The sequence below is a fragment of the Ciconia boyciana genome, chromosome 10 (assembly GCF_034638445.1).
Source record: "Ciconia boyciana chromosome 10, ASM3463844v1, whole genome shotgun sequence".
In the NCBI taxonomy this organism is placed as follows: domain Eukaryota; kingdom Metazoa; phylum Chordata; class Aves; order Ciconiiformes; family Ciconiidae; genus Ciconia; species Ciconia boyciana.
Genome location: NC_132943.1, coordinates 9,745,645 through 9,760,675, shown reverse-complemented (window position 1 = coordinate 9,760,675; position 15,031 = coordinate 9,745,645). Strand labels below are relative to the sequence as shown.

General features: G+C 37.4%; 1 protein-coding gene across 1 annotated transcript in view; it reads right to left on the bottom strand.

The window, feature by feature from the left end:
- Nucleotides 1-15,031, bottom strand: part of DPP10 (dipeptidyl peptidase like 10) — a 564,363-nt gene that overhangs the window by 229,267 nt on the left and 320,065 nt on the right. Inside the window, exons 2-3 of the mRNA XM_072874221.1 lie at nt 13,165-13,279; nt 8,544-8,639 (exon numbers count right to left, since the gene is read on the bottom strand). Coding sequence (XP_072730322.1) covers nt 8,544-8,639; nt 13,165-13,279 — 211 coding nt within the window. The remainder of the gene's footprint in view (nt 1-8,543; nt 8,640-13,164; nt 13,280-15,031) is intronic.

Here is a 15,031-nt window from a genome sequence, read left to right as displayed (position 1 = left end):
GGGGAGAGCTCTGCTTTCACCCTGGTGAGTGTCCCACAGCACCAGAGCCACAACATCTAAACAGGCGAGATCCGCTCACAGGGACAAATCTCTGAATCTGAAGCACAAAAGCATCTCTGCTCAATGGAAGAAAATTAATATTTGCTTTGCGATAATGACTATTGATGAAAAAGACCATCTGCTTTCTGATAAACCCCTACAGAAATGATACGAAATCTCCACTTCCATGCAGAAAAAAGTACAGGATTTTCCCCATTCTATTTAAGGGTGCGTGTTACACTTACACACAGTTGCAACCCAAATTATTTCATGCTTTCTTATTTGCAATCCTACCTACAATACTGCATAAAATAATTTGTGTCAGTTTCTATTTCCTGTTCACATTAACACTTCCATAGCTTTATGCATCTCATATCATTTATCTTCTGCTTTACATGCATTCTTCCCATGCAATATTTAAGAATAAATTCATTTTGTAACATGAGAAACTCAGAGAAAACCAAACCAAAGAACTACTGCACCTAAACGTAAAAAAAAACCAAACAAAAAACAAACTCCCAACATCCCTAAAAACCAAAACAAATGAGAAAAATCAAAATTCTTCCTAAACCAAGATTGGCCATTTTTTGAGAAGCCACAATTCCTGCATCAAGGGACACAGCAAGGCACGTTGTGCCTGGTACCAGGAGTGGTTACCTCCACATCCTTAGCCTGAATGACCAATTACCCATCTACAGCTGGCTTGTAGGGAAGTCTTCAGCATCAGCGCAAATGCAGCCCCAAACTCCTTCATTCAATTCCCTAATGAGAGAATTGAATCATTCTATCCATTTCACAATAATATTGTTTAAACTCTTTTGTTTAAAAAGTTATTTTAATAAATCAGTGGAACGGTATTGATCGAAACTTTTATTCCCCTTTTTAGCAGTTTCTGAGAGAAACTTCAGCCAGCCTGGAGACACTCTATGTATCTTTTCAAATTTTCTGGGGATTTCCTAAAACTTAGTCTTCAGACTTGGCAAAAACTGGGTGTATAATTAACACCACTGCTAGAGTTTTACGAAAGAAGAGTTTTAGCTAAAAGCCTCCAAAGATTGGAGACCTACCTAGGATTTTTTTTATTTTTTTATTTTACATGCTGCTTTTCCATACACGGGGAATCAAAGTCCAACCACCCTCTGCTGCCTTTCAGAAATAAACCTTTCACACTGAACCACAGGCACCAAAACAACTCCCTGGCCTGGCTTCCAGCATCAGGCTCTACACATATAGATTCAGATAAATAATGAAAGCTATATGCAGAGCTGGCAAGAGCACCACTGTACTTATCTCTCTTCACTTCTACCCAAGTCCCTGGCAGAGCATTAAGGCATCATATCACAGCCTAAATATCTGAACGCCAAACACAGCTCCTGCTACACTGAAAATGCACTTGCGCACAATGGCTGCATTCCAGCCTGGGCACTTCAGACTCTCATCTCATTTAGGGGAGGGGAAAAAAAAAAAACATAGGACTTCACTCTTAATAATATCCATTATAAATTACAAGACTAATACTAATATATCTAGATATGTAATTCTAATAGAGATATTTGTCTGTTTATTGATTCCAGCTCAGCAACAACTTTCTGGAGCAGAATCTGTCTTCTTTTATTGCTCAGTGACGGACCGATTTCTTGCACTTGACCCATATCCAAATGGATGTGACAAACATCACAACATGCTCAGTTCTGATAAATAAAGTTCATATTTGCCTCGTACACAGGAAGAGCTTCCTTTAAAAAGTGTCAAATGTTTTAAACCATAGTTTCCTGCACAAAGTTGGCACAGGTAGTACTGTGGAATCTGTGTGCTGTGCTTCCCAAACCACTTCTATTTTTATCATCCACAATTTTTAAAGCAATTTCAACAATCTTCATGCCAGGTTTCCCAGACTCACTTTTTATATAGCTTTTTCAGGATAGACAAGGGCCAACAGAGATTCAAGGAAAGCACCAGCTCAAGCAAAGGACACTGTCTACACATTTCACTCCCCAGGTGATAAAGGCAGTGTACAGAATGAGAAAGGTGCTACAGACAACCACAAATAAATCTATGGGAAGCCACTGTCTCATTTGCTTTTTAAGGAAACCAAATATGTTACGAGAAGCAATAATACTTCTTCAGCCACGTAGTATCTTTCCATGATAACTTTAATACACAGTCTACAAAATATTGCAATGAAGTGACTGTTCAACTGTAAAGCAAAAGTGGTTTAATACTTCCTGGTTTGTTTGTTTTTTTTTTAAAGAGACACTCTACTAAACACAATAAATGTTTCCAAAATAAAATGTGAAGTGGAGAGAGAGATTTCCTCCATAAATCAGTCCCTTGGTTTCACTGATGTTTCAAAAGGGTAGGCATCACCCGTTCTCTTTTTCTCCACACTGATAAAATTGATGTGTGAAACTAAATTAAGATGCCCACATCAGAACTAGTAAATATTACTCAGAAAATGAAAGCCATGCCCCTGCTGAACCTAATACAGGAAATCTGGAAACACTATAAAAACAAAAATAAACCAAGTAAATATAAGAGCTTGAGTTAAAACAAAACCAGACATCTATTGCCTTGATACCGTTTCTCAAGGCCAAGTGAAAATATTTCTGACTTGGGACAGAGTGGTTTATTATCATCTCCAAAGAAACACATTAAAAGTGTAAAAGGAAAAAACAAAAGTGTTGACGAGTCTTTGCCTTGAAAACATATGTGCATGAAAAATTATTTGCTTTGGAAATTAAATCCAAACAGGTTATATCTGCTGTGTTGCCAGCACAACCTGGGATTTTATGCTGGACAAACTGATAAACCTCATTCCAAAACCAGGGTTTTATGACAAAAGAAAGAGGTACAAATATATGTTTTCTCCAGAAATCTCTCATCAAAATGGTGCATTTATACTCATCCTGATTAGCCAAAGAAAACAACTGTGTTCGCCAGGGTGACACCAAGGGACAAACCTACCCCCAACTATGTTAGAGTTTTTTGTATCATCTGCAGCAGAGGATGTGAGCACCAACTGCCTCCCTGCATCTGCCTCCTCTCCACACACGCGCAGAGCCCTGTTGTAGCAGAGGAGCTGTGGTTCCTCCACAGGGGTCTGTACAGGGCAGCAGCCGCCCACCTCCAGCAGCAGCCTCCAGTTTGGCAGGCGGCAGCACGGCAGTTTGCCAGGGATGGCAGCCTGCCCCGATAGCCGCCTGCTCAAGGCACAGAGAGCGGATTAGCAGCTCCTGTCTGACAAGGCACAGGAGTTTACAAGGGCTAAAGGCAGGGAGAAATACGTGAAGATATGTGAAGAAAATGCAGCTTCTGCATGAGGCAGGAAACCCTTCTTGAAACACAAGTTGCCACCTCAACCCCTCTAGGTCCTTTCCCTTGCCACAAGGGTCAAAGTCTTCCTTCCCCTATTGCCTCTGACTCCCCATGACTTCCTTATTTTCTCTCTTCCTCCCAAAGACAGAGAGGGCTGCTGCTTGTGAGATGAGTCTGTTTTGAATAAAGTGTGGGGTCCTACAGGAGGAGGGAATCTCTGCTATCATCTCTTGCCCTCTCGAAGATCACTGCCCTCCTCAAAGTGCCACTGAAAACCCTTCCCTCTATGCTGTCACCTGCCACCTCCCCAGTCCTCTCCCTCCCTACACCAAAATGTTCTTGCATCAGCAGGACTGTGTTTGCCGGCAGAGATGTGATGCTGCCCAGCCATACACGTTACCCTACACTCTTCCTGTGACATGGTGTTGCAAGGGTTACTGAATACAGGAAGAGACAGCTGCTCCAGAGGCAAGCAAGACAGAAAGAGAGAAATACTTATTTTATCTTCTCACATTTTCAGCAAAGCACCTTACAGAAGTTTTACCTTAAGCACATGCCTACATCCCTCCCTGCTCCGTAAAGCACATATACACGTACTCAGGTGTTTTGCTGAGCTTTAGCACAAAACAGGATTCCAGAGCACCGCCTGCTGCAGGCTATCATTCAGACTTCAGGTCCTTCTCTGACACTTTTCATTCAGATATATGAAAAATATCATGACTGTGCTGATACCATCTGACAGAATACAAGCAAGGAGTCAATGCACTCTATCACAGATAGGAAAGGTTGGGAAAGATTATCTAAACAGCAAGAACGCAAGCAACTCCATATTCAAGAAGGAATAAAGGCAAAGATTCAGAATTTTATTGTCATTAACAGCCAGAGTCCTTGATAATAAGAGATGCAAGTACACCACCAAAGATCTAGGGATTAGACTGCAAATCTTTTGAGCCCTCAGTATTTCTCACAGGCCAGCATACATATTTCAAGTAACTTAACAGAACTGAAGAAAATATCCTGAAAAAACGCTTCAGTATGGTTCAAAGATCCAGCTGCAGACTGCTGATATTGGCAGATAAGCAATGATTCATACATTAGTTTATGAACAACTAATAGAGCGATGATACAGTTGTTGTTGTCACTGATACAGCTACTTTAGAACTATGCCCTAAGACATCTCATATCATGATCTTCCATTAAATGTACTGTACTAGCACCCAGGAGACATGTTCCTAAAGCAAACTGTGGTTATGAAATGAAATGCTATGCCTGAACTGAAGCAGAGACCAGTCCCTGTTGCAAAATGGTTAGAATCCAAGACAGAAGCAATATGAGATACATTAAGTCTCTTGACAAGTTTTTTGGCAAGGGAAACCATAGGGGAAGTATAACTGCAGTGCTTTCTTAAATGTAATTACTCTGGATATTTTAAACTACATGGCAGTTTTGTACTTAGACTTAAGTAAATGAAGCTGTTTTGCCATCTAATGCGAAGCCCTTATCAGTAGCAATATGCTGTCAGATTTAAGTACTTTTATTATTCACTGGCAGCATTTTAAATTCTCACTTCCTATTACAAAACCTGAAGATCAATAATGCTAAGGGAAGATGTACTCTCATTTAACATCTTTGAAACCATGCCAAGCAACTGGAATGCTTTCTGAAATCAAACGCTCTTTCAGATAACACGGATTGAACGGATTGATGGTTGTGTATGCTCTCCACAATGTCCTTTTAAATACAGTTGAAGTGATCAGATTTATAATTGAAAAAGCTTAGTAAACTGTGAAGTTATTATTTTCAATAAAATACTAGCCAACATTTTCTTTCTCTTTCCTTTGTAAATTCTTACAAAAAGAGTCAAAAATCCAAGTCAGGTTTAAAAAATTTGCCTTTGAAGCAAAACAAAAAAAGAAGAAAAAAAGGAAGGGAGGAAGAAATCTCCTGCATAGGTACATCCTCAAATTACATTAAATGTGAATATATTTTGTCACTTTTAACACTAGCTGAAAATTTTTCTTTTATTTTCTTTGGCAACAGATTATTATCTCAGATAAAGAACAACATTTCCTCTGCAGCTTTAAACATTTGCATAATTATTAACTTTGGTGGCAAGCACATAAAATTGTAGACTCAGTTTCAAGCAGAAAAGGAAATGGACTGTAAAAATTTCTGTATGTAAGAGCTTTTCTTATTAAAGAGTAGACTAGAGATAACTATGTGGGCATGATTTTTGTAGTGGAGGAACTTGCAAACAAGGAAGAAATAACATTGTGTTTGGAAGATAATGCTAGAGAAATTCAAACATCAGTATGGAAAGTTTCATTAAATGGCCGCAGTTAAATACTAGACCTTACCTAAGAACACAGTGATTCATCTAGAACTTGAAATCCTTAAATCAGACATCTTTCTACAAAATATGCTCTAGACCCTGCAGAAACTGCTTACAGCAGGAACTACTTTTTCAACCTCTATTCCCATCCCCTCCCAGGAGGTCAAGATGATAAAACTTTCAGATGGATACAAATTATTCTATCCTAAGAGGAGCAAAAAGTAGTAGTAAGTAGCTACTTATTTTCCACTAAAATCTTCCTGTGCAGAGTCCAGAAGCACTTACCCTGCCAATATACAAAGAAAGTGCCAAATGCTCCCCTCCAGCTCCACAGTAATGAATGCTGAATATTAAGTTATATATTTCATTCTCTATGCATATAATGCTACCACTGCAATGCTACCATGCCAGGAAACAAAGTATATTCTTATCCTAAGTCTTAAAAATAAAAATAGAAGCAGGAAGCAAAAATGCTGCTTTGCAAGACCCTGCTCATTTTGTTTATTATCAAAGATATTTATTTAATTGACCATACTGGACATTTTCAAAGAAAATGTGGGAAAAAAAATCTTTACATAATTTTCCCGTGTTTATCAGAAATACTACACAATTAGTATAACCCTTAATTATCCCAACTTCTTCCTCAATTCCCATACACACACATACTCTAATAAGAAAAAAGTCCATTCTTTCCTTTTTATTGTACCACTGGACTTCGTTGCTTCTTTGGCAAATAAACACAGGAAAGCACCTAACTGCAAGCTTACGAGTTCTCATATTGGCTGAGAAAAACATCGCTGCAGAAAGACTGGATATTAGTACAACTGTGCTGCTAATAAAACACAGGGCCTTTCTTTATTAAATAGTTTTTCTAATATTATTTTCAATAGATGGAAAAGTTCATAACTGTATGATCTCATAGCTTTTAGGCTAGATTGCTTATGACCTCTGTTTTTCGCATGATACTAGTAAAATCATCTTCCATTGTATGAGTTTAAGATGGATTTTGAACACCACAAAAGAAACCGGCATCCAAGCAAGTGTTTAGCACCAAATTCTATGTTTCCTTTTACCACATCTGGAAAACTCTTAAAAGAAGCTTTTATCTTATCACAGGCTGTAGAACAGAGTTAAAAAATACAATAAATTATATGTTTTATAGTATCAACAATATTTAATATAACTCAATCCATAACCATTTAGTTTTATTGTCCTGGGTTTTGAAATTAATAATATTTTCATGCATAGAATATTATGCACATGTTATGAATGACTACTAGTGTTCTTGGATGAGTAACCTCATGGAGTTTTTGAGTAGCAAGAGTAATGTATAGAACTAGCATAAGGATCTTCTTCCATTATGTTCTTGACTGCTTTTAGTGACCACTTTAACTGACAACACTGGGTCTGTAATAACTTTATTTGACATTAGAAGCAGTATTTTTCAAGTAGGGTGGGGTCAAAGGCAGTTGCTTTGTGAATTTAACAGATAACAACACATTCATCAAAAACTGCTTTAGGATTTAATTAGCCAAACAGTCTTAACTGGAAAAAAGTTTTCTGCCAAACACAAGAAACTGTTCCTCTTGGCAATAGCACTGTTCTGGCTTTAGCCGTATCAGAGTTTTTGGCACTGACTGCAGACAGAAACCAGTCCAAAGAAGAAACTACGGGCATCTCAGCAACTCTGTGGTCACTGGAGTAGCTGTGGCAAACAGAGTGGCAGGGAACTAAATTGAGCCTCCCTTCTCTTACCCCTAAACTACCGGATAACAAATAACTCAACACCAGAGCTGGTCCTGGAAAAAGACTGACCATACTTTTCTCCCTTTTTATCCTTTTTTTTGAAATGCACTTACCCTTGTTAAGCCCATTTCATTCTTTGGAATATATCATAAAGCAACAATTCAATTCAATCATATAGCTTCCTACAAATGAAAACCAGTTCTAGTTCTTACTGAACACCACCAATGTTGATTAATATAATTGAATCGTTATTTCTTGTACAAAGTTATTCTGAATTTACATACACAGTCACCAGACTTTCAAACTCCTACCATAGAGCACTCCTACCATAGAGCACCAGACTTTCAAACTCCTCTATCCATAGAGCACTCCTTAACAATATTCTATTTTGCACAAAGCCTATTGTTATGCCTTTGATTATAACACCTGGAGTAATACAAAGATCCAACTATAATGACACAAAAGAGATGGTCACTACTGTGTTACTTGTACATTTCTTGCAAACAGAAAGAATGTGAACAACCTGTGTGATCAAGAGAAAAGGAGTTCAATGAGTTGAAAAAAAGAGTTTGAATTTGTTTTCTTTTTTACATTAAAACTGCATAATTCCTTGGGAATCTGCATAACATTTATAAATCATTTAATAATGTAGAATATTAAATACAATTTGTAGACATCAGAGAATGACTAAGAGCTGTACAAGTATATTGAAATATTTAAGAATCCATTCCAGATGTGAAGAGTCAGAACCAGTTCTCAAATCCCAAAGTTCAGATATTAATAGAACAATTTAATTTTCTGAATTGATCTTTTTGTGAATCCATAAACAAGATCCAGTTCTTACAAACAATTCTACATCACTGCCTCCAACTGAGTCAGTAGCATAAACAGAAAGTTTCAGCGGGTTTCTACTAGACAGAGCTTTAAAATTAGAAAGCAACTTCAAAAATTAATGAAACAGACATAATTCAGAACTACAAGGAAAACCAGGACACTGGCCAATTTCAAGAGAGATTGAAATTTTAACTGATTCTTTCTCAGTGACTGGATAGTGATACCATTCAATATTCAAAATTATTACCTAGTTTCAAATTACGTGAGATGTACTTACCATTAATCCATTTGGCTTCTGGATTATGAACTATGAACTCTTTTCTGAAGAGATCTTCCAAGGACAATCTCGTTTCTGATGAATTTGCGAGTTCATCTAAAATAAACGTAACAGGATCATTTTAGATAGTTATTAAAAACAATATATTCAGTGTAGTTTGCAAAACATTGGAATTACAGAACCAGAATGCATAGTTCAAAGGTCCTGTCAAAATCAGTAACAATACCTTGCTCTTATTTTTTTTCACTACAAGAAAACGTTCCATTTTTCTTCAGTAAAGCTTCAGAAAACAAAGCATTGGTACCTTACGGACAGGACAACTGAAGGATGTAGTGCTTGGCTATTTATTATACTTGGACTGTAGTGGCAAAGCTCCTTCTTTCCACAGCCCTACACCACAAGAAAAGTCTGATTACAAACCAACACAAAAATTTCCTGACAGCCAAAGGATGTAGGCCATATTGACCACCTTCTACAGACAGAAACCTAAGTAAAATACTCCTGTAAGTAAATTTGGAACCAATTTCACCTATTCTACAAATTAAAATGTAAAAAAAAAAATTCTATACACACATTTTATAGTCTGTGCTTGCGCTCTAGTGATAAGCACAACATAACATTTGGCTAACAGCCTTGTGTTTTTCCCAAACATGATAGAACCCAGGAATATTGTGCTTCTGAACATTAGCCAACACTGATTTTCAAAACAAAAACTAAGTTGCCAGTTCCTAAAATCATCTCCATACCTCAGAAAAGAAAAAAGAAGCTCTGCTAAATTCTACTTTTCTTGTGCTGTACGTTAAATAAATAATAAGTAGCGGAGATTCAATAGTGAACTGTAACACTAACGTGAAATCAGAGGTACTATTAGAGAAAAAGTTTTGCTGTCAAAACACAAAGTTTCCAATGAATATTCACTGATAGCAGCTATGCACTTCACCTAACTGCTTTAGGCTATGTAGGAGAACAGCAGCTGCCAGAAGCTGCATCATACATTGCCTCTGCACTAGCAAAAATATGCACCTATGCACTTCCTACATAATCAACCAGACAGATGCCCAGTCAGGTCTTTTAATCATTTTATCATTATTGGGTAGGTTTGCCATAGGTTACTGCAGTATTTCTCTGCTCTCTGAGCTTTTCCTTCCAATGTGTCAGGCATCCACCTTCTCTACGAGAGGATCTTTTTGTTAGTCAGATTTTGTCCTTACAGATTGCTGATATTAAACAGTGCCGCTGATGACAGACCCATAGAAAAACAGTATCTAGAATCACAGCAGTCAAGGAGCAATCTTGTTATCTTGATGTCAACCCAATAGGTTACCAGCACATATTTAACCAAGAAACGTGCTTTGTAAAAGTCGTATCCTGTAATACATTTCAGATGAAAATGTGACCCCTTCACAGTGAATAAAGTCAATCATAGTTTCATTATTGGTCTTTATTCAGCCAAATTTCTCAATTAGAGGCCCAGCTGAAAGCTTACTGGAATCAACAACAATATGATTTTTTTGCCTTTAAATGTCAGCACCACCTGCTGCAGTCACTCCAGTTAGTATTAAGGTGCATCCTTGCTGTATTGAAGAGAAACTCCTTTTTAATGCACATCATAAATTTACGATAGACAAAAGGCCATCACAGCTGCTCACTCCATGGCGCTGCTGCATCTTGCACAGGCCTCCCTCCCAGGTCTCAGCAGGGCCCCAGTAAGCACTTACTCACCGTAATCAACTCTTCTTGCACTTGATGTCTTGTAAGGCTAAGCATGCAGAGTTGTTCAAATCCTCTCTCATAAGACAAACGTTCTAATCCTCAAATAAGCTTTTTGCCCTCTTCCTACCTTCCAGGGATCAGAACAGCCTGTTTGGGTTTTTTTACTCTCCAAGTCCAGCATGCCACACAATATTCCACTTGCAGTCTTACTAGAGCTTTACAGCAGAGTAACATTATCTCTCTTGATTTATACCTAATCCCTCTGTTTACACATCATGGGACCTTGTTAGCTCGTGCTCCTGCCACACACTGAGTTTTTATCTTCAAAGTAAGCACATGTTGTTATATATGCTCTACTCATCTCCACAAATACATTCCCTGTCTTCAAAACACTACTTGTAACTTAACAGCATCAAATACTGGGCTCTTCATATGCCCATTTTCCCCTTTCTCCGTAACCTTGCTGACTACCTACCCTCAACAAGCTGTTTTCCATCACTTATTTTGATTCAACACACCGTCATCCTGATGCTGTTTGTGATCCCGAAAGGATTCCCCTTCCAACCTTTCTTGACTCTATTTCTATTTATTGTGACCCCTTATATCCTGCTAGTTTGCCAACTATCAATCAAGCTCACACAAGCTTTCATGTTGCCAAAAATTCTTACCCGAGACAGTTCAGTTTTCACAGATTTTTTTTTTTTTTTTTAATTAGCTGCTTTAATAAAAGTCACTAAAACAATACATCAACTGTGTACAGAAAAGCTATCAGAGAAGAAAGGTACACCGGCTCTGCTCTCTGTCTTCTATCTAATTCACATGCCTGCCAAGTAATCGCAATATAAACTGGATTTTAAAGTAACTTTTTAAATTGCTGTTAGCATTTCTAAGCTGAAAAAAATGTCATCTTCAAGCAACTTTACTACATGTTTGAAAAGTAATTTTTTTCTAATGCTAAGTCATTACCAAAATAGAGCCTTGTTTGTAATCCTTGACACTAGCTTTCCACTCTGTCAATACCTCATATTGCATAATTTTTAAGAAAAATGTTGATTTGACATCAAAAGACTCTAAAATAGTAATTAAGTTTCCAAAATGCTTAGTTTATATATAGTAAGATGAATTACACATCATGTGAACTCTCAAAACACTATACTGGGTTAATCTTTCTTGAGCACAAGCACAAATTAGTATGTACTTCACAAAGTACTTGTTTTATTTTAAAGACTGCCTTTTTCCACTTTATGTTTATTACCACATTACTAAATAGCCTGCTGTCTCTTTTTCATTTCCATTTTAAGTTTTATTGAATTATTCCTTGAAGGAATCATATTTCCAATGTCCTTACACTATTTCCCACAGATTTCTATATTTCAGTCTGAAATTATATATATTATGTATAGAAAATGAACACAGATTACAGAAGATACAAACAAAATCAAATGTTAAAACATAAATGGCTACTTTTTAACTATACATCAAACTAACAACAGTTCAACATCCAGTGTGTATTTATTCAAAATGACAAACCTGTTTGTGCTTACTAAACTAGAAGACTGCAAAAGTAGAAATTAATAGCCTCGTTACTTTTCACAAGTTTATAGGATATTATTTTTGCAGGTTAAAAGTAGCCTAAACACCTCATAAAATTTACCTTCTAACTTAGCAAATAAAACTAATAATGATGTAGTGTAGTATATTATTAACTCTAACTCCTTACTGATTTTTCTGTGGAAAAAGAAGTTTTAACACTAGAAATTAGGATAAAGGCTTGATGTTAAATCCCATCTGAAAAGTGGAAAAACACCACTAGTAAACTGTATGCAAGCTAACAGGTATATCAATAACTGGGAACTAGTATAGTTTGTATTATGTTTGCATGAAAAAGGAAAAACAACTTGCCAGAAAGTAGTCAGGTATCAAAACTTGTTTGCCAATTTACAGTAGTTACACGGAGCCTATACAGCATTGAACAGAAACCTGTATCTTCTGGTAATGAATCTCCACTTCAGCAGAAATAATTTTTAGTTTGCTTTCTATTCATTTAAGAGTAGTATGAGAGATGGTGTGGAGCGGTCGGTCCCAACCCTGTTCTTATGTCTATTGGACATAATCCAAATGGATCCTCTTCCTAGAGCTTGATGTTACTCAGAACAATTTCAAAAAAGCATTTTCTGTCAGTTTGGCTGACCTAAATGTTGCCTAAAGGAATTTTTTCTGCAAAGTTGTCCTTTTTTTTTTTTTTGCATCAAGTTTGCAATTTTTTTTGCAAACTCTGAGTTTGCTTTGAGTCTATGATTAGTGTTACATACCACTTCACTCAACAGTAATTACCATATATCAGCATGCATAGTTTAAATGCTAACATCAGTATCTCAGTAAAGGAGTTCCACATAAAGCATTCGAGTCTGCCACACCTTCAGAAACTGTAAGTTAACGTGAAGGTAGAACTACTGTCATTCCCAAAATGAAAAACAGTCTTAAGTGTTGTGGCAAAACACCTGTACAAGGCTGGCAACGTCTGTTGGCTTCTGGTTCAGTGAGAAGTTTCATTCTCAGTATTAGTTTTCCATGACATACAGCTTTCTCTCAGCTCATCTGTAAATCTGAAATTACACCAAGACACAAGTGACAAAATCTTAAAGTCACCTCACACCTGCTGAGGCTAATGAGAATTGCTTGTAGCCACCTCAAGGCTGACACAATCCTAAGGACCTACTGCCAAAGCCAAATGCTGCTGCTCCACAAGGGCTCTGGTAACTCTTGAGTCCCTACAGGTACCAAATTTATAGTAGCCAGATGTTAAAAATGCTTAAGGGCAAGAGATACTTTAACATTTATATGTCATTTTAATGACTGCATTATGAATCATACACCTTCAGTAAGATAAAATAAAGAAGTAGGTTACCTGGGGTTAAAAGAATGACAGACATAGTGATGAGTGAACAAACAACTAGAATCACCAGCAGCGCAATAGCAATTCCCTTCCAGTTCCTCTGCGGAGGGCTGTTACTTCCAAGTTCCTACAGGAATGGAAAAAAATAAAATAAAAGGAAAAGACCATGTTTCATAATCGTATATTTCTAGAACTATTAGTGATAGGAAAATTGCTCTGTGCATACTCATAATCACAGCATGGTAGGTGATCATGATCCCTCCCCTCTCAATAGTACACACAGTCATCCAAAGGTGTGTAACTCTTATGCTTTTTTAATAGATATCTCTCTCTTTTTTTAAAATATATGTATGTAATTTTATACCCCTAAGAGACAATCAAATGACCTTATACAAGCTGTCCAAAATACGACTGGTGGTAAAATGTGCTGAACATAAACTTCAGGACAATATCAACTAGCAGTTTATAAGATAATTACAGAAATGAAATGTAGCAATTTACTGTAATTCCACCTAACCTGGTATGTACCATAAAGGTTTAAATACACATCCTTTTTAATGTACACTATTAAACTTATTTGTAATAGAAAACATTTACAAAACTGCCTGAGGCTCCAAGTATTCCATCCGAAGCCCCACAGCTCTTCTTCTCTATACAGTAGTTCAACTATAAACTGCTCCCCTATTACTCATAAAAAACCAACAGTAGCTTATAACAAATGTTAAATGAATGCTTCTGTAACTACTAGTACACTTAAACCTACATTGTCTGTGGTTACATGTTTAACTTCTATTAACTCCAGCCAGACACCATTTATGTTTGTCAGTAGTAACAATGCATTGCCTGTGTTCATGGTACAGTTTGAGACCAAACAACACGTAAACATCTAGCAACAGAATGACAAAAACAGTACAACAATTGTTTCATACAATCCTAACTTTCTTTCACAGAAAACAATATTTTTTCTGTCTATAGCTGGCAAGCATAAATGTTTCTCTGCCACAATTACCTGTGCCTTTACTATCTCAAAATTAAATTGCTGTGGTAAGACTCTCTGTGAAGAGAAACCTGGGAGGGACTTCTCAGAAGATCCCACTTCAGCCTACTTACAAAGTTGAGTTATGTTACACAAGCACTTCCCAGCCTGCACAAGCTTCCACTAAGCTCCAACTAAATACCAGGTGGGGTAAAAAACATGGGCTTTAGCCCACCCTTTCCCTTGAAGACACCACCACATAAAAGCCTCTCTCCCCCTCCCCAGGACCTGCTGCCATAACATGCATCAGCAGAGCCCTGCAAGGCCACCTCTCTGCTGAATGCACACGGAGCGACTGCCATGGAAGCTGAGAGATTACTTGGAGTCTCTCCTATTTGATCTGTGAACCTGGTTTGTTAATCTTGCAAGTACAAAGCAAGAATATTCTTTTATCTTTCCCCTTTCTGACAGCAACTCTGCCACCTCAGCCATCTTGTTCTATGGGTAGGGCTAAGACACAGGAAGGAACCTCCTGCTATGTTTTATAAGCTTCCAAAGGCATGTTAATACTTTTTCACATAGTTATTATTTCATTTTTGTTTTCTGAATTATGAGTGAGCTATGGAAATGTTTTAACAACAGAAAATGACAACACTGTTGTACTTTCTTGACTGGTGTACACCACCTCAACACCATGCACCACCCAGAACAGCATCTCATGTGTCTTAATTTTTTTTTTTTTTTAACCCCTCACATGTTCATTTCCACCTGTAAAAGACAGTTTCTCTGCAGGAAATGTAAAGGGAATTCCCCTATGCTGCCTCTAAGCAATCCCACAGGGGAAGTCTCACAGGAGCCCTCAGCCCGTCACAGCTCCCAGCAAGGAGCCCCCCACCACCCCAA